Source organism: Lepidochelys kempii, chromosome 10 (assembly GCF_965140285.1).
Source record: "Lepidochelys kempii isolate rLepKem1 chromosome 10, rLepKem1.hap1, whole genome shotgun sequence".
NCBI classification, from domain to species: Eukaryota; Metazoa; Chordata; order Testudines; family Cheloniidae; genus Lepidochelys; species Lepidochelys kempii.
In genome coordinates this window covers 44,314,897-44,340,219 of record NC_136389.1, presented here as the reverse complement: position 1 = coordinate 44,340,219, position 25,323 = coordinate 44,314,897, and the positions used below count along the sequence as shown (strand labels likewise).

At 40.0% G+C, this 25,323-nt stretch overlaps 1 protein-coding gene across 4 annotated transcripts in view; it reads right to left on the bottom strand.

The window, feature by feature from the left end:
• The window catches only part of MYO9A (myosin IXA), a 467,674-nt gene that overhangs the window by 119,322 nt on the left and 323,029 nt on the right, over positions 1-25,323 (bottom strand). For all 4 annotated transcript variants that reach the window (XM_073363174.2, XM_073363176.2, XM_073363175.2 and 1 more), the window contains one exon: positions 24,029-24,163. In XM_073363174.2, the coding sequence (XP_073219275.1) occupies positions 24,029-24,163 (135 nt within the window). The remainder of the gene's footprint in view (positions 1-24,028; positions 24,164-25,323) is intronic.

Genomic DNA, 25,323 nt, shown 5'->3' with positions numbered 1-25,323 from the left:
ACAATAAAAACACTGTGGGGTTGGATTAGCCTTTTGCAAGAAACATTTCCCTGTCTCCCCCCTACATCTCTTTTGTGCCCAAAATTGGGGAGCACCCCCCCACACACATCTCCCCTTCCTCCAGCTGCTCTGGGCCCCCTCCTTCCCATCCATTTGGACCCCATTCTCTTGCAACTTCTAAATCTGCCACCTGCTACCCCTCACTCTCTCCATTCCCCTGTTACAGAGTCTCTGCTGTTCCTCACAGTGTCTGTGTTCTGTCCAGTCCCATGGATCATAGCATGGCAGCCATTTTGCTGTTGGACATGACTTCAATCTCACTGAAAATAGTGGGAAGTGGCAGCCAACTTTATTTAAGGACAGCCTCACTTCCATGTGCAGATAGACTGTAAGGAAGCATGGGGCATTTTGAATAAGGGAAAATTCATGAGCTAGCAGATTTGCTAAAAAAAACCACCCCCAAAATCAGTAGATTCCTGATAAAATCGTGAGAGTTGGCAATACTGGTGTATGTACTGATCTCAGTTCAGGCTTCTAGGCACTACCAGCATGGTAAAAATAATATCCAAGTAGAGGAGAGGGAACTGGGATTATTTAGTCTGCAGAAGAGAAGAGTGAGGGGGGATTTGATAGCTGCTTTCAGCTAGCTGAAGGGGGGTTCCAAAGAGGATGGAGCTCAGCTGTTCTCAGAGGTGGCAGATGACAGAATAAGAAGCAATGATCTCAAGTTGCAGTGGGGGAGGTCTAGATTGGATATTAGGAAAAACGATTTCACTAGGAGAGTCGTGAAGCACTGGAATGGGTTACCTAGGGAGGTGGTGGAATCTCCATCTTTAAGAGTTTTTTAAGGCCCGGCTTGACAGAGCCCTGGCTGGGATGATTTAGTTGGGGTTGGTCCTGCTTTGAGCAGGGGGTTGGACTAGATGACCTCCTGAGGTCTCTTCCAACCCTAATCTTCTATGATTCTATGAGTGCACAATAAAAAGTCTCCAGTTAGCCTACTAAGACTGCTTAATTTTGAACCTGAAATTTTCCAAGTTATTCATTAACTATTACACTCATTTTTCTTTTAAATAAAGGGCAGTATTATTTGAAAACCAGGCATTATGCACTCACAGCAGGTATTGTACTTTGCTTAGAGTCTTTATGTGGGCTGCAAATGACAATACCACCAGTCCCATTCACACTGTATATTAGTGTGTCTGAAGAGCCTTGTTTCACCCATGGAACGTTCTTGTACATTTCCAGCTACATCATATGTGCATTATAAGAGGGAGTGTCTCATACAACACATGAATTGTCATGTTTCCATGTGTTGACAAACACATGACTTAATGGCATGGTATCCAAGAGTCCCAGCTCTTGGAGGCAAGTATCCCAGCTTTGATACTTAATTTTATTTTTTTTAGTTTTCATGGTTGCCGAGAAAAGCCCAAAGCATGAACCAACTCTACCCTCAGTGCTCAGAAACCCAAATATAAAGGCAAATAAAAAGAATCCAAAACTTATTTATTTTTAAATTTCCCGATTTTTAATCAAATCTCTTGATGGGGGTGGGGTGTTGACTCATGATTTCTGAATGGTTGGGATCAGCAACACTGTTTCGGGTCAAAAAAAGCTGCTGATCTGATAGTTGGCCAGGTATTTCAATTTTTCAGCTTAATTTTATTAATACATTTTTGTACTTGAAAAATCAAAATGCAATTAAAAACCCAAATGTTAAAAACTTTAAGGGTCAAATTCTTTAAATGTGGATGTAACAGGAATGCCCATACTTTCACCAACAAAATGTGATTATCCAATCTATCTGTGAAAAGTTGGTGGATGCAGGTTGTGTATGCTGGCAGATGGCCCCCACTGTGCTCTGTCTTCAAAATATGTCCCTCAAAGTCAAACTTAACTTGATAAACAGCAAGTAAATGCTGAGTATATAGTACTGCTCTGTGCACAAGGGTTTGTCTACACTTGAAAATGTACAAAAAGAGTTATTATGGAATTATTATTCTTGGAGACAAGTGGTTAGGCAAGAATTTCAGTTTTCATATTTAAAAAATTTATTCCAGAATAACTTCCTATATGGACCATTTTATTCCAGAATAAAAGTGTCCATATGTGTGGTCTTATACTGAAATAACTATTCCAGAGCAGCTACTTCGATAAATTTCCAACAAACCCTGAGTCATCCTTTTGGACCCTGACCCTGCAGCAAATACATGATTGCAGAAGAAAAATCACAAAGCAGCATAGTCAGGCAAGTTAAAAATCCACTATCTCAGACTGCTTCATAACTGAATGAAAAGATTCAAGAGATTGATGATTATTTCCTGGGGGCAGGGGATATTGTTTGTTTTTGTCAATGGTATATGTTGTAGGAGCAGCAGTGATCTGTATCACTATGCTATGTATAACCTCTATGCTCAAAAGGTCTGCTACCACCCCCCCTCCTTTTGTCTCCTCTCCCTCTTTGAGTACCTGGGAAATGGCTTTTCCCCTCCCTCTCCCTCCTGGAATGCTTGTGGGATGAATGGGCTGCTTCAGAAGAGCTCCAAGGTAGACAAGGTGTCTGGGACTCTAATTAGGCAGTGATCACACATCCAATGCATGGACACCGCCTGCGGTGGAGTGTGACCAACCAGATGCGGCCAAGTCATCTCTAGTCGCAGGCCATGAGGAGCAGGTCTTTAAAAGGGGAAGTGGCCATGTGCTCAAGAGTGCACTAATAAGCTTGTACCCCCCGTGAAGGCCCTTCGCCCGGACCACCTGGCCAGTGGTCCGCTGTGTTGCACTCCATTGTGCCTTGGGAAGACTGACCTTCATTACACCATCCATTGCTGTGCTGTGGGACACTTACCCTAAAGGATCCTGACATCGCCAGTGCTGTGCCTGTCCTGGGAGCGTGAGTATGTGGATGTGAGTGAGACCCGCCCCCCGCCCCCCCACACACTCCCTTTTCTTCTTTGGAGCTTAGCTTTCAGTGTAATAAATATGCTGCTTTCTGCCTAACTCTGGTGGGTCATTAGTCCTCCCTAAGCTTAGTAGCTGGCCCAATTTCGGGTAACAGTATAGATCAAATTTACTCAAACTTTTTCATAGTGTGAAATACATTCTTCAGAGAAATATTGCAGCTCATTAGCTTGCTACAGCCCTTTTGAGCAACTCAGGTTGTGCAAAGGATTTGAATTGCTGGCTTTAACAGCCAGCTGGGACTTCCCCATAAAGCCAGACCTACCTCATCGCCCCTTCATTTTCATCAGCTCGCAGAATGGGGGCAAGATGGAGGAAGGGGTGTGGGCAGTATGCACTGCACTCTGGTGAGCCTTACCTATTGAATGGCTTCTTGGTAGTCACTGCATCTGGGATATAGCATAGAGCAAAGTTCAAGTTCCTCTAAAATTACTCCAGCAGCTAAATGAGTGACTGGCTGTCTGCAAGATTCAGGACCTGCAACCAAGTGCCCAACTTCTGCTGTGGTGACCAAACAGAACACTGAGCCCAATGTCTCACAGATCACCTCTCCTCCCATCTACAACCATGCAGATCACTTTCTCTCCCACTCATGATCACCCAGTGATCTTGTGGCAACTACAGCTATTGTTTATATGAAGATATGTTATTAGAAGCATGTTTCTGTAATTTTTAACAGTGCTCTATGCAATCAGTGATTTGCATTTCTTGAGGAAAATAATCCCACTTGTGATTTTCTCTTCATGTAATCTCCCATTCTCATCTGTTTTATTAATCTCTCTCCTGCACACACAGTGTGTTGGACTTTCTACCTCCTGGTCCATTTCTCATCTACTCCCACTATCCTACCAAATAGCTCTCCTCTCACTCTAGACATTTTTTGTCCAGTTGATTGTTTCCTTATCTCCTGGACATTCCTCCTCAGCAGGTTGCTCCAGACCTATTGGCAGCCCCGTCCCCTCTTTTGCTGGCAGCCCCAGTTCCACTGGTGGTTCGGTTCATGAGGGTGACTCTTGTTTCTTTAATAGCGGACCCTCATACTGGAAAAAGCTCCCTCTCCTTTTTTCTAGCTGCTTTTCCTGGTGATTGGATGTCTTTAGAAACAGAACCAAGCAGGAGCCACAACCATGTGACCAACAAGTATTTCTTGGATCACTGTCTGAGAATCACTGGTATAAAAACAACCTTTATATTATACAGTAATCGTTATATTAGAGACTTTAGGTTATTTTTCATTGTCTACCTTTTCCCCTTTCTTGTAGACAATATTATCTGGGTTGGTTTGTTCCGTCTAATTTTCAGTTACTTGGCTCAGGTACGGCAGAGTTTATTTTTCTGCCTTCATTGTATGTGCTGTACCCAAAAATAATTTCTAGACCACATAGTGTCCTGCCTGATGTCTGCAGAGGACAACAGAAACCCACATACCCAGGATTGGCCGGATTAAGATCTCCAGAGATCTTTTATACTAGAAAATTATTTCTGAAGAATTCAAATAAGATCAAGCTTAAGTTGATTGGGAAAAGATTTAAGGTAAACTGAAAAAAACCCAAAACGCATTCTTAAAACCTAAGTATAAGCGTCCACAGAGGTATTTATCCAGGTTTAATTAAATCCTTTAAAATTCATACTTTTAATTAAATGCTGCATACAGAAAAACATATTTCAGCATTTATAGATGTAAAGGAATCCTCTGGAATGCAGCACCCTCTGCCTTAACAGATAAAAGATATCTTTAATAGACATATTATGCCCCCATTCACTTCAATGGAAAAGGTAATGCCAATTAACTACCTATAAACAAGGTGGATGAAGAAATCTCTTTTATTGGACCAACTTCTGTTGGTGAGAGAGACAAGCTTTTGAGCTTCACAGAGCTCTTCTTCAGCTCTGTGTAACCTGAAAGCTTGTCACTCTCACCAATTGAATAAAACACATTACCCCACCCACTTTCTCTCTATAATATCCTTGGACACAACTACACTGCACACCTATTGAAATGTCAGCTCGCTAACACTAGCCTGCTTGAAAAGAGGAGTCCCCCCCTTAGGCCAGTATAGCTGCACCAGAAAATTCCCCTAGAGGAGATGCAGCTTATACCAACATAAGGGCTTTTTAAAGCTGGTATAACTACATCCATACTAAGGCTTTTTTCCAGAATAAAACTGTCATACAGAATCATACCCCTAATTCACATTATTATACCTGCAAAAATTACTGGTGTTGGATTCTGGTTTTTGGATTCCTGATGCTTTTTCCACGTTTTGTTTTTAAATTTGACAGAAACCTGACCTGGCCCACAATGTGAGACACAGAAGGTCCTGCACTGCAGGTCTGCTGAAGAACAGGTGTGCTTTGGCTCTGCACTCAGCACCCAAGTTTGGAATTGGGCAAAGAGAGCTCAGTGCAGAGTCAAAATAGCCTAATCAGCTTTTTCAGAGTCTAGCGCTCAATATTGCTAGGGTATCTGCTATTTTACTATAACCATGCAGTGACAGAAACTACTGACCATTCCCCAGATAACCCACAAAGCAGCCATGAGATCAATGCCTCCCAGTTCACTCACTCATCCAGCATTTACAAGGGAGTGGGTTAGTGCCTTGCTCTCACTACTAAGTGGGGGGAAAAAAATCTTGATTTAATTCAGTAGTTGGAGAAAGATATGGCCTAAGCAGGGGAGCATGGGTTGATTTATAGCATTAAGGAGGACAGGACCTTGACTGGGTTTTGCCTGCCTGACAAGCGGCAGCCTTAAAAGCTCTGATCAAGCCAAACTCTCAAATCACCAGATTTATCTGAATGTTGTGCTGCAGGAATACAGGTGTAAGGCCTTAACAAATAATTGAAAGCCCTGTAATATTTGCACCAAATTTTGACATGTGTGCATCTAAGTGTGCAATGCTGATTTAGGCATGCAAATCTATCATGGCTGCCAGCTGGGGTTGCAGGACCCACATAGGTAGGCATGCACACACCAGGGATCTGTGTGACTACACTGAGCACCCATATAAGTTTGAAAATGTGGGTTTTGATTTTGTATGGTTTTGAACATGAGACTTTTTTTTTTTTTGGGAAGACGGGACTGGACCATCTCTGCAGGGAACTTTAGGTGGAAATGATTCCATCATGGTACAGAAGGATTTAAAAGCAAGCCTGACTAAAAACAAAACAACAAAACTAACATTCATTCACTTTAAACAATGGAGTGTTTTCATATGTTCAGTGAATTTCACTGAGGAAAGAATCATTTTACCCAAAAATGTTATGCAGAATCTGGGGTAAAAATTTCTAGTCATTTTACTTCCAAGTCAAAATTAAAAGAACTACAATAAAGAAAAATATCTTGGCCAAATGTCTACTAAAGAAAAATAATAACTGTCTGTAAGTGATTGTAGAGTGCAAACACCTAGGAGAAGACAAATATTTTCAGGTGGTAGGAGCAGATATAATGAGAAGTATCAGGTGCATTTTAGAAAACATAGGCTGAATATATATATATATATATATAAAGTCTTCCTGGCAGGGAAGTGAGAAGTGACAGAAGACCCATCACAGTGGATGTAACCTAATAGGTCTTTTCTATCTGTAATTGTTATGATTCATAACTTGAAGAAATCAACTCCACTACCTTGATGGAACAGCGGGATCAGTTCTATCTATGATATTAGTAGTCAGACTTTGATTTAGTTTTTTAAACACAGATAGAAGTATTCCCTAATCCACAGAATAATTAAGGGAACATATATTCTGGATTAGCAAAAAACACGAAACCAACAACTCCTCTGAGGAAGTGGTCTGATGCTGGAAAACAAACTTGGTGTACACAAGCACATGTGTGCATTTGGGGCAGAAGGTGAAGTGTTAAAACTACTTTACAGAGTGCAGGGTCCAGATAGTTTTATCTGTCTGACTGTGCTTATCTGTTTGATTGTGCTTTAATCTGGTCACTTTTCTAATCTCAGATGAGTGGAACATATCACTACATATTTTTTTAAAAATCCAATACAGCCTTTTGAATGAGATATAAAACTCAGTTCTTGACTGTGTGTCAATTAAAAATGGACTGCAAATAAAAAATTAACGAAGAGTTAAGAATTCTTCCATCAACCTAGCCTGAGTGTCTTCCATGTAAAATCAATAGTAAGAGAGGACTTCACTGATTCTCTGGCTCTTCTCCCTTTTCAGGGTAAAATACCAGTTGAGATATTTTGTTTTGGTTGGTTAGCTTGTTACAGCTTTTATTTTTTGGGGATGGTGTTTGAGCAGGTGGAGGAGGGTGAGTAGAAGATGGAGTCAATGTTCTGAATGTCATCCTTGCTATGGTGAAAAGGCTTTTTCAAAGAGGAAAGTTTTTCAGCATTTCCTGAAGACTGCTGGACTCACCCATCTCCTCTGGAAGTTCATTTTGCAGCCAGTGCCCCTTGCCTAAGAAACTTTGTTCTAACGCACTTTCTCTAAAGGTTCGTGAACTGAAACTATCTCAGCAATTTACAGAGTGGCATTCAATCTTTAATATTACCTGGGGCATGAGCCATTAATTGCTTTGAAGATTTGGACCAAGGCCTTAAACTGGCATCTAAAGCTGATTGAGAACCCTAAGAGAGACAGGATACTGGACTAGATGGTGATACAGTACGACAACTCCTATGTTCTCTCTAAACAGGGTATTTTTCAGCTTTCTTTGAAACAACACTTAAGTTTTAGACTTTCTGGTGCTGTTATTAATCTATACAGATTGGTATGGCTTGGGGCTTCATTGTCATTTGAAAATTCGCCTTTAGGTAATACAGATGTAGGAGCAACCAGTTAGAGCCCCCAGGCTTAAAGAGGAGGAGGCTGCTGGCAGAGCATTCTCCCTGAAGAATCCTAAACTCTGAGGCATGCTAGCTTCTCAGGCATGCTGCAAGAATGATCTTCCTTCTCCTCCTCCCCATACCCAGTTAGGGGTGAGCGGGTGGTTATAATGAGGAGTTATAGTTTACTGATTATTATGGGCAAGTGCACGATGGTGTGAGCAGTTCATTATGTAATATATGGAGACATTTACTTTTGTATTGTATATTTTAACTTTGTAAAAGCACATAAAAAGACAGTGAAAATACAGTGAAATAAAAAAAATCTTTGTACAGAATGATTTTCAAAGCAGAGCATGCTTTGTTTTCTACAAACACGGAATATAAAATATATATTATTCCAGAGCTGCTTGAATAGATCAAAAGGTAGAGTAAAAAAATCAGTCAGTTATTCACATCCTTCCCTGCATAAGTCATCACAGTTTACATGGCAGAGTTTATCATCTCACACTTGTAGCACTAAGGGCTTGTCTACGCATGAAAGTTATTCCAGATAATATTAAGGGTGCAATTTAAGGGTGAAACCGCTATTCTGGAAAAACACCACGTGTAGACAGTTTTACTCCAGAATCACTTCTACTTGATTAGTTTAATCTACCTCCAAAGAATAACTCATGTGTAGACAAGTCCTAAAACGTTAGCTGCAGTATCTGTGTTTGGTGAAGATCATTTATTGCTTCAGAACACAGAAGCCAGATCCCTTCAGATATCTCTTTCTTTCCTGAAAATTCAACAGTAACTTCCAAAGAGTAGGACCCTCTTCCCCTCCCTGCCGTGACACCTCTGCTTTACTCTCAGACAGCATTTGATCTGGACAAACTGGAGAAATGGTCTGAAGTAAATAGGATGAAATTCAATAAGGACAGATGCAAAGTACTCCACTTAGGAAGAACCAATCAGTTGTACACATACAAAATGGGAAATGACTGCCTAGGAAGGAGTACTGCAGAAAGGGATCTGGGAGTCATAGTGGATCACAAGCTAAATCTGAGTCAACAGTGTAACACTGTTGCAAAAAAAGCGAACATCATTCTTGGATGTACTAGCAGGAGTGTTGTAAGCAAGACACGAGAAATAATTCTTCCTCTCTACTCCGCTTTGATTCGGCCTCAACTGGAGTATTGTGTCCAGTTCTGGGTGCCATATTTTAGGAAGGATGTGGACAAATTGGAAGAAGTCCAGAGAAGAGCAACAAAAATGATTAAAGGTCTAGAAAACATGACCTACGAGGGAAGATGGAAAAAACTGGGCTTGTTTAGTCTGGAAAAAAGAAGACAGAGGGGACATGATAACAGTTTTCAAGTCTGCAAAAAAGGTGGTTACAAGGAGGAGGAAGAAAAATTGTTTTTCTTAACCTCTAAGAATAGGACAAGAAGCAATGGGCTTAAATTGCAACAAGGGAGGTTTAGCTTGGACATTAGAAAAAACTTTAACTGTCAGGGTGGTTAAGCACGGGAATAAATTGCCTAGGGAGGTTGTGGAATCTCCATCATTGTCTAGCCTGCTCTTAAAAATCTCTGAACACATGTTAGGAATGGTCTAGATAATACTTAGTCCTGCCATGAGTGCAGGGGACTGGACTAGATGACCTCTTGAGGTCCTTTCCAGTTCTATCATTCACAACGGAAGGGACTAGTAAATAAATCTCCTTTAAGAAAAGGAGTACTTGTGGCACCTTAGAGACTAACCAATTTATTTGAGCATAAGCTTTCGTGAGCTACAGCTCACTTCATTGGATGCAGTGAGCTGTAGCTCACGAAAGCTTATGCTCAAATAAATTGGTTAGTCTCTGAGGTGCCACAAGTACTCCTTTTCTTTTTGCGAATACAGACTAACACGGCTGTTACTCTGAAATAAATCTCCTTTAATTCTCTTTCCATCCTGTAGCCTATTTCCCCAGCTTTTCCTGCTTTGGGATTTAAAAATTTAAAAACCCAAGTGCTTAAAACCAACTTAAATACCTATAAAGCTATAAATAGCCACAAATGAAAGCTTAGGCTCCATAAACCAAAATATATAAATTGTTTCTCTTTTTGAAGTTAGACACAGATTATGTTTCCTGAGGCTTGGATAGCAGCTTACTGCCAAGCCTTCAAATTCAATCAGCCAGCCAAAAATGTACAAATAGCCCCTCAATATGAACTTGATCAAAAATCCCAGCAAAATGAACACTGTTCTTCTGATCATCATATACCAAAGAATATTCAACTTCTGGTGCCATCTTCAGCAAACACTCCCTTCACCTCAAAACACCGAAGGATAAAAATTGAATCCAAATGAAGTTAGGATCCTCTCCAATATACAGTATATACAATTGCTCTCCAGGCTCAACTCCTCCCATCTCTGGACCAATGGAGCAAACAACCCTGCTTAACACCAAAAAAATAAAAACATAAAATGCCCAAGATGCTACAAAAGGAGCAACAAGAGAGAGTGTTATAGAACCCAGGACAGAATAACCACACTAGCAGATACCTCACCACAGCAAAATATGCAATCAGATTCTGACAAAAGACAGAATCAGAGATCACAGGCTATTGGTGGACATTGGGTGGCACGAAGCAGTCTAAACCCAGAGAAGGTGACTATGTAGTCAATAGAAAAGGAGTACTTGTGGCACCTTAGAGACTAACAAATCTTTTTTGCGAATACGGACGGACACGGCTGCTACTCTGAAATATGTAGTCAATGTGACAGAGGAGAGATGAGACAGACTAATTTCCACCCCTATTTCCCAAACAGAAGGAAGCACAAGAGAGAGTGTCTTCAATCTGTCAGGAATAATAAAAGACATCTCACCAAAAGCAGCAAGAAAAAGTTGTGCCTGACACTGGGAGAAAGGAGATACACAACACTGTGCTATGGAACCACCTGTCACCATGGAGTCACAGACAGTCCCCCATGAGTACTCTGATCTATCTCCCCATCCAGATAAGCTTGCCTTTGTGATACATGGTCTTTGTACCAAAAATTACAATAATATTTAGGTAACTCCCAGTCCCACAGGACCAATAACTTACACAAGGTCAACTGCACTTAAATCTTACACCAAAGACAACGCTTATAGCCAATCTTATAATAAACTATCTAAGGATTTATTAACTAGGAAAAGGAAATAAGAGTTATTTTGAAGGTTAAAGCAGATAAACATACACAAACAAATGAGTTACAGTCTTAAGTTTCAAAAGCTAATAGAAGCTTCTGTAATAGCAAGCAATATATGACCTTTAGGGCTAACCCAGGCTAAGCGGCTGAGGATCCCTCACTTATGCATATCTTCTATATTTCACACTTGTTAATACTTCTCTCGTCTGGTGATTTACATAGTCTTAGGGACTCATAATGCAAACACTTAAATATTAACTTATAGTATGGGATACAGATCTTACAAGGGAGATTAATGTATGTAGCAACTTACAAGCTTTCAAAAGTCTAAACATGAAGTACATTTTTAGAGTTCTAATACTTAGTTTAACAACACTAATACACAGATGAAACAGACTAATTCCAGCTACGCATTTGTCAGCGTTCAGTTGAGACATGGGGGCCCTTGGCATGAGCTGGCACCTGGCTTGCCAGCATCACAGACAGTTAACATTATGGAATGCTTTTGTCAAATATCCTTAGATAGGCATTTTGAGTTAGCCAATGAAATGGAATCCTCCTAACATCCTTCCACAATTGTGCAATTAAGAAAATTCTCTTAATATGATGAATTCCAAAAATGGAAAAAACATCACAGAGCTCTTACTCCTGCACAAATGTGGTCAATGTCTATCCTTGCAATTGCTGGCTTTATCCTGTACGTTTATGGGCCACAGATGATACACATGCCTTAAGTTCTTGAAACCACTCCAGAGGAGAGTGCCAGAGCTGAAGAAGCCAATACTTTCATTTATGAGGTCATCAACTATTTGTTGTTTATTTTAAGTGAGTAAGTAGAAAACATATTTATATACATGACCATTTAATTTCTATTTTTTTTACAACCTCCACCTGCAAAATATACACGTAGACATACACATACACGGTATAAATACATACAATCTACAAACAGGTTTTATAAATCAGTTTGTTAATTATACCACCTGGTAATGAGCACTTTCTGATAAACAGCCTTCATGCACATTTCTTTTATGTTCCATTCTAGTTATAAACTGACTGGCTTCCTTTAACTCACCCACTTTATCACTAGCCACCTCTCTCTCTTTGGCAAGAAAAATGCTTAGCTCTTGAGAGCAGTTCTGTTTCTCTCATCACTAAATTGGCTTGGAGTTGTTCATCACATCATTCAATGGCAGGCGTTTTCAGCTCCAAGGCTGTGGCCTACAGGCTTGTCTCTAGGAGAACTAATAGGGAAGATCATGGTTTTGCATTCTAAGAAAAGTGAAAACAAATTAAGCCCAGAACAGCATGCTAGTAGTTTCTCATTTTGGGGCTGTGGGGTCCCCATTAAATCTGTCTATGGAAACAGGCAGTCCTATGTGAAAAAGTAGGGAATTCCCATTTTAAGGCCCTCTCTGAAACATCTGAAGTAACCATTCTTCTGTCATTAAATCACTCTTGGAACAGAGAGAAGCAGCAAGTGAAAGTCATTAGAATTAGTGTAAAGAATTTTACAGAAACCACTTGGTTGTATATAATTTTTCAAGTGGGAGTAAATCAGCCAGCAGCTTTCTCCTGTGGGTGACAAATACCATGTATGCACCTAATTAGATAGACTTTCAAAACAGTTACTGAATGTTGGCAGCTGACTGAGAAACAAAAGCACTCAGCTAGATTTCCTTCACATCAGAGGTTACTATTTTAGTGACCATTCAAAGGACAGCAGCTCAATGCAATTTATAACAGTTGTTTCAATTAACAGGATTTGACAGTATTTAGGAGCTGATCCAAAGCCCACTGAAGTCAACTGAAAGACTCCCACTGACTACAACGGGCTTTTTCCTCAGACCCATAAACAGGAGAGATGTGGCTACATAGTTGGCCATGTAAATAAACTATTACAGGGTTGCAAGGGTTTTAAATTAAAGCAAATGTTATTTTCTAGGACTGACCCAGAACAACGCTGAAATATAGATCTCCTAAACTTTAACAAAAATAATAGATGAGAATAATAATAGAGACTCTTCTCCCTCACACACAATTTAAACTCATACTATGGGCTGGCCCCCTCTATTATTAGTTAAAAATGTTACAGCCTGAATGCTCATTAGACTAAAGAGATGCTTGCAGTGGAATCTCCGAGTTGTTTATCCTATATATAGACGGAAATGCAATTAAACAATATATTTCAAAGCCCACACAAATGTTATTTTGTACATTGATATCTGGTGCAGCAGCATTCTGTAAGAGTGGAAAATATTGGCTCTTCCAGAATCCATATCACATCACACCTGTGAGCTCAAATAGCCACTAAACTTCAATGACAATTGTGTTTTTTGTTTATAAATTATATATTTCTGTTCAAAGCCAACAAAATAATTGCTGCATGAATTAGCTTATGTGACAACAGCATCACTGTTTCTTCCCCACCTCCAATAGGACCCACATTTTCTCCCAGAACTCAGCTCCTGTGCTCAGACAGCTAACAGCTCTGAAGAGTTACCATATACTCTGTCAGTAATAAACTTCACAGATGTAAGAGAAAACATTCAAATAAACTGCACAATAGATTATCCACAAACAGCCAAAGGAATCAGCAATTCTCTAAGAGGAAATCTCTTTCCTCCAACACCCTGGTCCTCTCCTTCCATCACTAAACCCCGTCTGACTTAATTCAGTTTAAAGGGATTGACTAGGAAATTCCTAATGATGCCTGCCCATACCAGTCCTCTCGTCCCCAGAAAAAATAGGTATGCTCCCTTCTCGTCCCATTAGTGAACAATAACCCCAAACTCATGGCAATAATATCTTTATGCCCCATCGTGACGTTATCTAATAAAATATGACCATGTAGATCATTGTTACTACCACTGTTATAAAATTGCAACAAATCTTGTACAAAATACATCAAGTAAGGTGTCTATGGAAAGGTTATATTTTGCTGAATATGATTTTGCTATTTGTATGCATGTATCATTTTTGTATTTGAAGTTATGAATATTAACTGTGTACCTGTATTTCAAATGTTTGTTCCTGTGGTAACACCCACATGGTATTTAGCCTGAACATCTTGAAGGGACTATTCAAGTTAAATGGCTCATCAAGGAACATTTAACTCACAATGGACCATGGAAGATGCCTATCTACACTTAATGGACTTTCCTGTGATGGCCTCTGCTATGACTAAGCGAAATCATGCATGGACATGTGACTCGCACATGACTCCAAATACCATCTTGTTACCTGTGATTTTCCACAGTTAGAACAATGGGATTCCCTTCACTTGGCAGAAGCTATAAAAGGCCCTGGAAACATCTCCATTTGGCTTCTTTCCTGCTCAAACCTCTGGACTATGAATTTATACTAATGGGAGCATTCTAACCAAAGGACTGAGGACATTCCAATGATTTGTAAGCAACCAGAGATTTAACAAGCCAGCAGCTTATTCCATCCCTGCTACAAGCCTGATCCAAGAATTTTGCAATTGTTGTATGTATTTGATTCCTTTAGCCAATTTTAACTCTCACCTTTCTTTCTTTTTATAAATAAACCTTTACATATTAGATACTAAAGGATTGGCAACAACGTGATTATTGGGTAAGATCTGAGTTGTATATTGACCTCGGTATGTGGCTGGTCCTTTGGGATCAGGAGAAACCTTTTGTTTAATGAAATTGGTTTTAAATAACCACTTGTCACTAAGTCTAGTGTCTGGGTGTTGAATTCAGGTCTGAAATACCCAACGAGGCTACATTTCTGACTTCTTCTTAGGTGAGACAGTGTGGTGAGACAGAAGTTTACTTTTGTTGCTGGTCTGGTATATCTCATGGAAGAAAAACCACCAGTTTTGGGGTATGTCTGCCCTTTTTCCCAGCAGCTTGTCCTGAATTTGGTATTCTCAGTTGTGACCCCCCAGAGGCACAGTTACACCCATATCATCACATGTATACTCTTTCTCTCACCCCACACACAGTAAGTGGGGCTAGTAGCACAGCCTGTTAAAGTGGTCTGACATTTCCCATAATAAGATCCTGTTTTCTGTTGCTTATAACTTTGAAAACTAACCATTCAGGCTGAAATTTTACAAGGCGGGCATCTGCCTGTATGTGACCATGTAACTGAAGTCTGTCATAACGCATGTGCAAAAAAGGTGCAAATTAAGGTTGCACCAACAATCTAATTGTGAAATTTCCTAACTTTGCAACCTTAATAATGTCCTCATGCACCACACTTGTCACCGACTAGCTCCACTCCTCTATAAATAATTCTAACACACCTCAAATGTATACAAGAACATAATACACATACCACATTCTTCACAAAACTGAATATTGACCTATAGATTCCTCTAACACCACATCACACAATTCACCAGGGGCCATATGCTGTACATACGTGATAAAATTGCACCTCTGACCACCTCACTTGTACTTTGTCAAAATAATTCATCTCTGCTGCGACTATTCACATTTTTTAACTGAGCTGCCGGAGATTTGTTATGTTTAAATACAACTAGAAATGTTACCTTCCCTACTATAATGGGGAATTGCCTCTTAAATTACACTGCCCTGAGGATGATTCATATCATGTGACACAAAGACTGAAAATGGGAGCTATCCACCATTCGCAAGCAGAATCCCACCTTTCCAAGATATTGCACCTGCTTCTAGCCCTGAAAGGTCCCAGGAAATCAAACCTTAAAATCATAACATCATTATGTGCTGAAGAGGTATTTTAGGTCAAAGTATTTTAGGCCATTTTAAAAGGCATCTAAACATTTTGTTATAATTCTCTGAGTCCTGCACAGGTGATTTCATGATACTAAGACACCTCATAGCTTTCCCTCTAATTAACTTCTCTTTCTCCCTCTCTTCAATATCACATCCTTTGGCTTCATTCATTCTGCTTGGATTCCCTTTAACGTTTCCTCCCTAAGGTGATGATTGGTCTTGTTCCAGAACTGCTCTCGTTCACCCCTTGCCTGTATCTGTGTGCACATGTGTGTGTACACACACACACACACACACCCCTACCTGAGAGGACACAGGAGGAAGAGTCCACATAAGCTCAACCTTCTACAGAAATGCAGCTGCTTTGGTCTCCCCTCCTCCAAACCCCAGTTCTGGCAATTTGTTGTTGACAAGAAATAATATGCAACAGCTGAACTGGTAGATGTAGATAGTGAAGAAGAGAAGGCGCCAATAAACTGCTGTTGAATGCAATCACTACTGAGTTAGCAGCCAGTTCTTTGGGAAAAAGCCCCATCCCACTCAACCACTGCTACCAAGGTTTGGGCCCCAGGCCCCTGGTCAGACCAAGCCCTGAACAAAACTATCAGTTATTCCTCTCATCTTTTCAAGGTAGCTTTCACAATGGAGAATAAATCTATCTTTGGGTTCCATACTGGCATCCACCACCACAGTATCTGAATGCCTTCCACATAAAATCAACAGCCATAGTGACAGTGAGCTGTAGCTCACGAAAGCTTATGCTCTAATAAATTGGTTAGTCTCTAAGGTGCCACAAGTCCTCCTTTTCTTTTTGCGAATACAGACTAACACGGCTGTTACTCTGAAAAGTGACATCCCTAGGACTTCATGGATGTATTACTCAGATGAATTACGCTTTAAATGAAACGCAAAACAGAATCCAAAATAATCAGCTCATATTTCTCATTCACTTCTTATGGGTAGATGAATCTAATTAGTTATCGAAGATGAAAAAAACCTCAAACTATTATACCATCACCTCAACAGATCAGGATTGTTCTCTATGTACATATTCTAGTGCTTTCTCCAGCCTAGTTTTATATGGGCCAAGCAATACAGTTCTTCTTGGGAGATTATTCCACAGCTTAATAGATCTTGCTGACTATAAATTTTCCCTAATATTCAGGTTAAATATTGCTTCTTCTTTTTTTTTTTTCTTTCTAACTTTTCATTTAATTTCTATTAGCTGCATCTTCTAATACTACCCTAAAAAATCCCTCTCTCTCCTTGGTCCACTGAGAACTGAAAACAGTGAGTTAACAATTTAGTTACCTGGAGCAAAACTGAAATGTCAGAAGTTAACTGATAGTTTTAAAAATCTAGTAACATGCTTGTGGCAAATGGTGCTGAATCTCATTGCTCTGAGATTGGAATCCAGTCCTACGCATTAAAATCCCCATCCCCAAACACAATGCAGCCAAAAACAAAAAGTATTTGGTCTGGTAATTCCTGGAGTCACATTTTCCTTCAACGTTTTCAATTTGAAATCTTCCTATTCTAAGATAGAGTTTTAGTATCTACAAGACTTCACTTTTTAAAAAAGTGCTATGTATGGTGGGCATGTTGCCAAATAGCAAATCAATAGCTTCTGCAGTTTGTTATTTCTCTGCATGTCACATGGAATACAGCTGATTAAAGCATTTTTCAAAAAGCACCCCCATGCTATTCCCAGGTCCAACTAAAATAGAAACTTGAACTGAATACTCAATGGTTGATTGCTAATGGTTTTTTTTCCTCCTTCACAGTGATAAAGGTAAAATATGCACATACCTAAAATGTACTGCCAGCCTATAAAGGCGACCTCACCAGAGAAAGATGTTCCATATGAGGGAAGAAATATCTTTTTTGATCATGCAGTTTTTCTCTAAATGTCATATGTAGGGCCCTACCAAATTCATAGCCATGAAAAACACATCATGGACTGTGAAATCTGGTCTCCATCCGTGAAATCTGGTCTTTTGTGTGCTTTTACCCTATTCGATTCAGATTTCACAGGGGAGACCAGTATTTCTCAAATTGGGGATCCAGACCCAAAAGGGAGTTACAAGGAGGGTCGCAAGGTTATTTTAGGTGGGGGAGTGGTCACGGTATTGCCATCCTTATGGCTGTGCTGCCTTCAGAGCTGGGCAGCTGGAGAGTGGCAGCTGTTGGCTGGGCACTCAGCTTTGAAGGCAGTGCCCTACCAGCAGCAGTGAAGAACTAAGGGTGGCAATACCCTACCATACCACCCTTACTTCTGGCGCTGCCTTCAGAGTTGGGCGGCTGGAGAGTGGTGGCTGGTGGCTGGGCGCACAGCTCTGAAGGCAGCACTGCCACCAGCAACAGCACAGAAATAAGGGTGGCAGTACCACAACCCCCCCCCCCCCCCCCAATAACCTTGCAACCCCTTCACAAGTCCTTTTTGGGTCAGGACCCCTACAATTATAACACTATGAGATTTCAGATTTAAATAGCTGAAATCATGACATTTATTATTTTTTAAATCCTATGACCATGAAATTGACCAAAATGGACCATGAATTTGGTAGGGCCCTAGTCATATGTGAAGGGCTGTTCACACCAGAGCAGTATTGTGGTGAAGAATACTGAACATTTGTGGTCCTTTAAAGTACTGCAAGTAACAACTAGGGCTTCAGTCAATTCACATCATGTTAGTGAACTGCATTTTACTATTCTTTATCACTGTGATGCAGACACAATGTAACTTGCTTTTTAAATTATTTTGTACTGTGATGCACAGACGGTCACAAAATTTATGATTTTAGGATTTCTGTGCTGGTTTTTCAGATTGCTACATTTCTCCATCTAGGATATAGGAATAGTAATACATACTTTTGGATAAAATCTTAACATACTGGATGACGAGAAACAGATCTTGGAGTCAGTGTATTTAGTTCTCTGAAAACATCTGCTCAATGTGCAGCAGCAGTCAAAAAAACTAACAGAATGTTAGGAACCATTAGGAAAGTGATTGATAATAAAACAGAAAATATTATAATGCCACTATATAAACCAATCATACACCCCCGCCTTGAATATTGCATGCAGTTCTGGTCACTCCATTTCAAACAATATGTATTAGAAATGGAAAAGTACATAGACAGGCAAGAAAAACTATTAGGAGTATGGAACAGCTTCCATGTGAGGAGAGATTAAATAGACTGGGACTGTTCAGTTTAGAAAAGAGACGACTAAGAATGGATATGATAAGAGGGCTATAAAAATCAAGAATGATGGGAAGAAAGTGAATAAGAGAGTTATTTACCACTTCACACAGCACAAGAACCAGGCATTGGTTTAAAGCCAAGTAGGTTTAAAACAAACATAAGGAAGTACTTCTTCACACAACGCAGAGTCAACCTGTGGAACTCATTGCCAGGGATGTTGTGAAGATCAAAAGTGTAATTGGGTTCAAACAAGAATTAGATAAGTTTATGAAGAATATGTCCATCAATGGCTATTAGCCAAGATGATCAGGAACACCATGCTCAATAAAGCATGGAACAATTTTGGAGAATTGTAATTATGGGATCCACTTTTTTTCCTCTCACAGCCATGACTTGTGCTGCTGAGATTAAAGCAGTGTGTTTTTTTTGTTGTTGTTGTTTTTGTTTTTTTTTTTACTCTGCTGCAGATATTTCAGTAAGATTTTTGTAATCACTCCTCATGCCAACTGACCCAGCAGCAGCTTGAGGGCAAAACACCACGTCAGGCTCATCAGCAACCATGTGTTTTATATTATAACAGGGTTTCACTAGTCTCTGCTAAACATCTTAGCCAATGGCTACTGAGCATATTGAAAACTGATTTTGCAATCTCAGACCCTATTTATTCAACCAGTTTTTTAAAGAGTGATACATGCATGCTCTCCAGAATGAACATTGTTTATTTACCAAATTTCAATGTTACCAGTGTACAAAATGAGATGTGAACTGGAGGGCAATACATTTTTAAAATGGAAATTGCAGAACCTATTTTCAAATTTAACCCTACCACTACCACCAAACACTCATCTAAGTTTAGCTATATCATGATCCTTTCAGCTAAAGGAAGAATACCTGAAAGTTGTAGTATAAAAAAGGAATGAACAGCTTTGAAAGCTCCTTACTCACAGTATTATTCATTGTCACATGAATGAGTCATGCAAGAAGAAAGATTTTTGATCAGAGTGTAAAAAAGAATCAATTTTTTAAAATCCACAAGCAGAATAAAGTCATAAATGGTTTTATTATTAACAGCAGACTCTTTCTGAGACCTTATCCATACTAAAAAAAATTATAATTATTCTGTGCACTGGTGCAATAGTACCAGTGCTACCAATAGTAAGCTATAGCACAGAGCAACCATTTTTCCTAGTGTAGAAACACCCTCAGTGCCGGCACAGCAACAATATGCTTATCTGTCATGGAGAAGAACCCATTTGAACAGGACAAAGGCAGAACGTGGAGTTTAACATGCTTAATCACATGGGGCGGAGAGAATTCTGGTCAGATGGGTGAGCAGCACATTCCAAGAGTAGCTAATTACTGAAAGAGATTAGAGGATGCAATGGTGGAGGCTGTGTCCAGCCTGCTTGGTGGTAGGATGAGAATCACTCTGGGTGAAATAATTGGGGAGATGGGAGTAAAAAGTCTCCTCCTGAATGATAGCACAGGCTTAGTTTATGTTCTTGGGCAAGGGCATACTGCCAGAAATAAGGTCATTATAGTTCTGAATCTAAGGCTTTTGGCAACAGGATTTATGTGCCTGTGTTTTACAGCCCGGTTAGTATATTTCACTCATGCTTATCGTCTGGTAAAGCATACTTCAAGGCTATCATGAATCATCATGAGCTAAGTCTTCTTCAGTAATTTGGAACAGTTGGTTTAAAAATAAATAAATAAATATAGCAAGCAAGCAAGCTTAACTAGAAAGGCTTTGTGCAAGGCAGAAATCTAACACTTAACCCTTTCTGCCCCATTCCCTTACTTTACTGTCAACAATATCCTGATTGGCATTCTTTCCAGTTATACTTATTTGGCTCAGAGTTGAGAGCCTGTTAGTGAGAAGATTTTTGAATCTGATTCAGTCTTAAACAGACTCTCTTGATATACAGTACAATGAAATCTGTAGTGATAAGAGGGGATATACCTGCCGTCTCTACCAGGAGAGGCTGGCTACAAACAGTTGGAAGCAGCATTTTCTTTAGGTAGAATAAGGGTTTATAGTAAACAACAGATTCCCACTGGACAATCTACACTTTGTGATGGGTCATACAGGACATCACCACATAACACTGTAAGGCTAAATATCATATCACTCTTGTGCTGGACTCTCACCCAAGTCTATTTGCTGCCATGAAAGTGTTCTGTAAAAATCAGAGTTCTATCACCTTGTGGAATGTAGCATGCATGGTACTAAAGAATAAGGTACAGCAAATGGCCATAATATGTCACTGTGAAACAGCATTCTCACACATGGGATTCTGAAACAATTACAAGAAAATTTCTCACTGCTTACCAGAAAATGTCCTTTCTTCTCATGGGAAGCTCTAAATACCCTAGCAATGGTCCAAACACCCGAGCATACCCCATTGCTTGGGATTTTCCACCTGCATCACACTATGAAGATAGAACCAAACCCATCTGTCAGAGGCAGAGGGGAGTGCCCACTGCTACTCCACAAAGAATGTTTCAAACCGAGGTAATTATCACAGCCAAAACTACTTATGGTTCAGCATAAAAGGAATCAAATAACTGTGAGGCTACAAATACCTTGCTGACAAATGTCCTACTACAGATCAAGCAAATATTATCACATCTTCCAATATCCTCATCTGCCCGATCTTAATCCATAATCTGGGAACTAATTCCCCAAGGGTGAATTGGATTTGTGGACCTTTCTACTGGACGGAAAGAAATTCTCAGCTAAGTATAAAAACATGGATACATGTTTCCATTTTTCTGTGCAGTCAGGTCCACGGAGTCTAAAGTGAGATTCTTTTTAGTAGTGTGGCTTCAGGGAGGGCAAGAGGAAAAGTTAAGCCTGTCTATATACAACACTTATAGTCAGTCTCTCCTCACTGACGAGTGACTTCTTGCAGGAACCTTTCAGCAGAATGCAGCATCCACTGATACTTGTTGAATTTCTGAAGATGTGAACTGATGACCACGTAGCCATCCTGCAAATCTTTTGCTAGGAGAGCTTGCAAAGGATCCCTCTGCTCTCAGCCAGTGTGTCCTAAACTTGCAAAGTGGTACAAGGCATTTGGACTTGTAGGCCTCTGAAATTGCCCAGCTTATTGATCCAGAAGAGGATGCTTTAAAAGCCTCCCTTCCCTTGGAAAATGGACTAAGGGCAATGCTCAGAAGCTAGCCCAGGAAGGGTTTCAAGAGCATCCCTTCCTGTCTGAGTACAGCAATCAGGACCTTTGCATATATCATGGGCGGAGGGAGGAATACTGAGGTGTTGAGAGCCACATAGCAAAATGTAGGAATTCCCAGTGTGATGACCACATCTAGGATCTCTCTTATGAAACAGGCAGAAGCTTCTGTGGCTTTCGGGGCTACAGAGGCTGCCTTGAAATTCCACCTCAATGAGGTATCAATTCTGGGGAATCCTTCAGCAAAAAGCCCCTTCAGCAAGGACAAGAGTGTCCAGAGGAAGCTGTAGAACTTGCAGCAAACTGCCTCAGAAGGCAAATTATTGCCTCAAATTATTCAGTGCTACATAGCTTATTTTAAGTCTCCTCTTCTTGGGGTGCAAGCAAGAAAAGCACATCTGTGTCTTCCCCTTCTCACCAGGCTTGTCTGGCATTTCAGGGCCTCTTGTAGTGCTGCAGAGGCATAGAACTAAACTGGTCTGCTCTGCCTGGTATGCACAGGTTTGGTTCTGTCCCCAAAGCTGCAAGTACACTGAAGACACACTGGGCAAAAACCTGGCTCCACTGAAGTCAGTGGCAAAATTCCCATTAATCTCAACAGTCAAGATTTCAACCATAGTGAGGACCTGTGGACCTGCACGCATAGGAAAATTAATATTTTAAAGTTATGTAATGAGCTTTCATTATACTTGATTAAATACCACCAATGAACATACTACCTAGCAATGTAGGTGTGAGCATAATGATTCATTAACAAGTTTAGGGACCCAAAGTCCCTTAGAAAGGGTCAAGGATCTACATAATGTCCCCATGTACTGAATTTTGCACTGCTCTGGTTTAGCTAAAATCTGTGCAAAATCACATAGAGAGTGTGTGCTCCCTATTGGCCATAAACCAAGACTCTGCTCATGAATTGTTAACTTCACAACTTGAAATAACTGGTTCTTAATAAATGTGTTCTTGATACACCTGTGTAGGGCTGCTGGATACCAACAATAGGTGATTGAAAATGTCTTTTCCCACCTTTGGCTAGCTAGGAGGCTATACTCTTTCCTATCAAATGTGGATGTAGCAAAAGTGGTCCATGTCTTGCCACTTCTAATGCAGTATATTCTACCTCGGATTGCAGGAGACATCCACCCAGAAACTTATGAAGGAGCCTACCTACCACACAATACAGTCACACAAGAACACAACATATTGGGTGTCTGAGTTTTATGGCTCCCCATTCAGTAGCAAAACTGCTTCTTGTTTTTTCCCCCTCATTTTTAAAGCCCTCAATGGATTAGGGCCAAGGTATCTTAAAGAACCATTTTTCCTCCAAGACACACCTTGACAGCTCTGGATCAGCCATGACAAAACTCTCCGGAGTCTGAACATTCTTGGCTGTAGGAACTTGACCATCAGAAATTAGAACGAGCCAGAGCCTTGGGACCTTTTGGATACAACACATGACCAAGTGATTTGTACGAGCCCTCCTGTAATAAAGTAATGTAATGGCTGCCTACGTTTTGCCTTAAAAAAAAAAAAAACAACAAGTGAGAGTAACCCCACCTACACTGGGAAGCAGTAAAGACACTGGAGGAAGGGAGAGTGTGAACTTTGAATAAATGTGGCATCTAGATAGCATGGCAGCGAGTCCACAAAGGTAAGAGAATATTTCTCATTTGGGGAACCTCAGACTGCACACATGGGAGACAAATGTACAACAGTTGAGGTCTTCAGGATCCTCACATAAACTATGTGTAGTTCTAAGTTCAGAGCTGGCCCAGAATGGAGGAGTCATTTGACATAGGAGATCTAGAGCATGATGGCTTTTACAGATAATGACTAGTAAAAAACACCTTAGATTTTAAGTATGACTAAATCCATTAAAGCACAAATTCATACATAAAAAACAAAAACTCCAAGTCAATAAGGTATAATATGTCTATGCAAATTGTCATTTGCGTCATGCAGTGAATATTCAGACCTACCTGCTCTAGTTTAAAGATGTGTTGGTTAAAGTAGTGCTGTAAGCGTTCATTAGCAAAGTTAATGCAGAATTGTTCAAAGCTGTTATTTTCATAATCTTCAAACCCAAAGATATCAAGTACTCCAATGGACAAAGTCTGTAAAACAAAACAAAGTATGTTACTTAGAAAAATCAGACCAATTTATGTACTCTCAGAACATCATCCATGATAGAAAGCATACAAACAGAATCAAATCTATTGAGTATAATGATCTGTAATCACTGCTGTAACTATTAATATTATTCCACTGTTAGCGCTGTACATAAATCAAGGAGACAACATGTAATTTTAGGTACCAGTTTAGTTGTGATTTACTAGAAGGAAATACTTCAATGTACTTTATTTTGGAGAGATACACTAAATTCCCTCCTGCTTGTGGTACTGCATCCCATACTGAGCTGACAGCACACTTTTTGGTCTAAATAATAATGTGCTCATCTGGTTTTTACTTATAGCTAACTGAATTATCACCTCTTAGGGGAAATCTGAATACAGTTCCAACCTACTCCATTGGATCGAAGACTTAAAAGTTTTCACCCAATGGAAAAAAATGACTTGTACCATAAAGGGTAAACCAAAGGAATGTGCTTATTTGGACTCCCTGAATTAATTTTGTAAATGGTTACACTCCAGCTGTGAACATTTCAAAGTAAAATACACACTGGAAGGGTTTATAAATAAATAATGCACTACAATAAGCGAGAGTGGGGAAAGGACCCACTTAGGAAATGCCACAGAGCAACTCTCTATAATATCAAACCTGCATGACACAACAGATCAGAAAGTATATACAAGAAAAGCAATTTAACATTTTTGCTGTGTGTTTATGATAGGTCTTTCTGGGCAACTCTTCTGATGCATTTCTTTTTATAAAATAAATGAAAAACCAAACAAAAAACACCTATCCCTATTGCACCATATCAGGGCATAAAAGTACACGTGGAAAGAGAGCAGCACCAGCAGTTCATGGTGAATTGCACACTGGAATGACCTATTACAAAGACAGATGGAAAGAAGAAAGCCTGGCTAAACCGTTACAGGAAGGGGGCCCTGGTCACACAACAAAAAGAATGGGTAGAACTCTTTCCAGAATAAGAACCATGGGCCAAGCCTAAGCCTCTGGCAGGGGAAAAATACATCACCACCTGTCATAGTTCGTAACCAAATACCTGTATTGCTGCTCTTACCCACATGCAGAATTTTAGGAAATTCTCCCATCATTACTCTAGCACCAGCACAGCTCCAGCAGTGCTAAC